The sequence below is a fragment of the Haliaeetus leucocephalus genome, unplaced genomic scaffold (genome assembly GCF_000737465.1).
Source record: "Haliaeetus leucocephalus isolate CR32 unplaced genomic scaffold, Haliaeetus_leucocephalus-4.0 Scaffold373, whole genome shotgun sequence".
Taxonomy (NCBI): Eukaryota; Metazoa; Chordata; class Aves; order Accipitriformes; family Accipitridae; genus Haliaeetus; species Haliaeetus leucocephalus.
Genome location: NW_010972809.1, coordinates 8,123,935 through 8,124,202, shown reverse-complemented (window position 1 = coordinate 8,124,202; position 268 = coordinate 8,123,935). Strand labels below are relative to the sequence as shown.

The 268-nt window shown below is 66.4% G+C and overlaps 1 protein-coding gene across 1 annotated transcript in view; it reads right to left on the bottom strand.

The window, feature by feature from the left end:
* The window catches only part of PXDC1 (PX domain containing 1), a 24,745-nt gene extending 24,485 nt beyond the window's left edge, over positions 1–260 (bottom strand). Inside the window, exon 1 of the mRNA XM_010573273.1 lies at positions 17–260. Within this exon, the coding sequence (XP_010571575.1) occupies positions 17–233 (217 nt within the window). The 5' untranslated portion in view covers positions 234–260. The remainder of the gene's footprint in view (positions 1–16) is intronic.
* Between the last annotated feature and the right edge of the window lie 8 nt (positions 261–268).

The following is a 268-nucleotide window of genomic DNA, read 5'->3' as shown; positions in this document are numbered from 1 at the left end:
CGGAGGCTGCTCAAACCTTGGAGCAAGGGGGAGCGGGACAGCTCGGGCCGGTCCTCGGGGAAGGAGTCGAGGAGCCGCTTGAAGAGGCGGCCGAGGTCGGAGTAGCTGCGGTGCAGGTAGAGGATGTTGCGGTCCGACCACTCGGTGCGGATCTCGTAAAACTCCTCCTCGTCGCCCCGCCGGCTGATGATGAGCCGCCGGATCCCGTTCACCCAGCAGCCCCGCACGTACATGTTCACCAGCGAGGTGCCCTCAAACACGGCCGAGG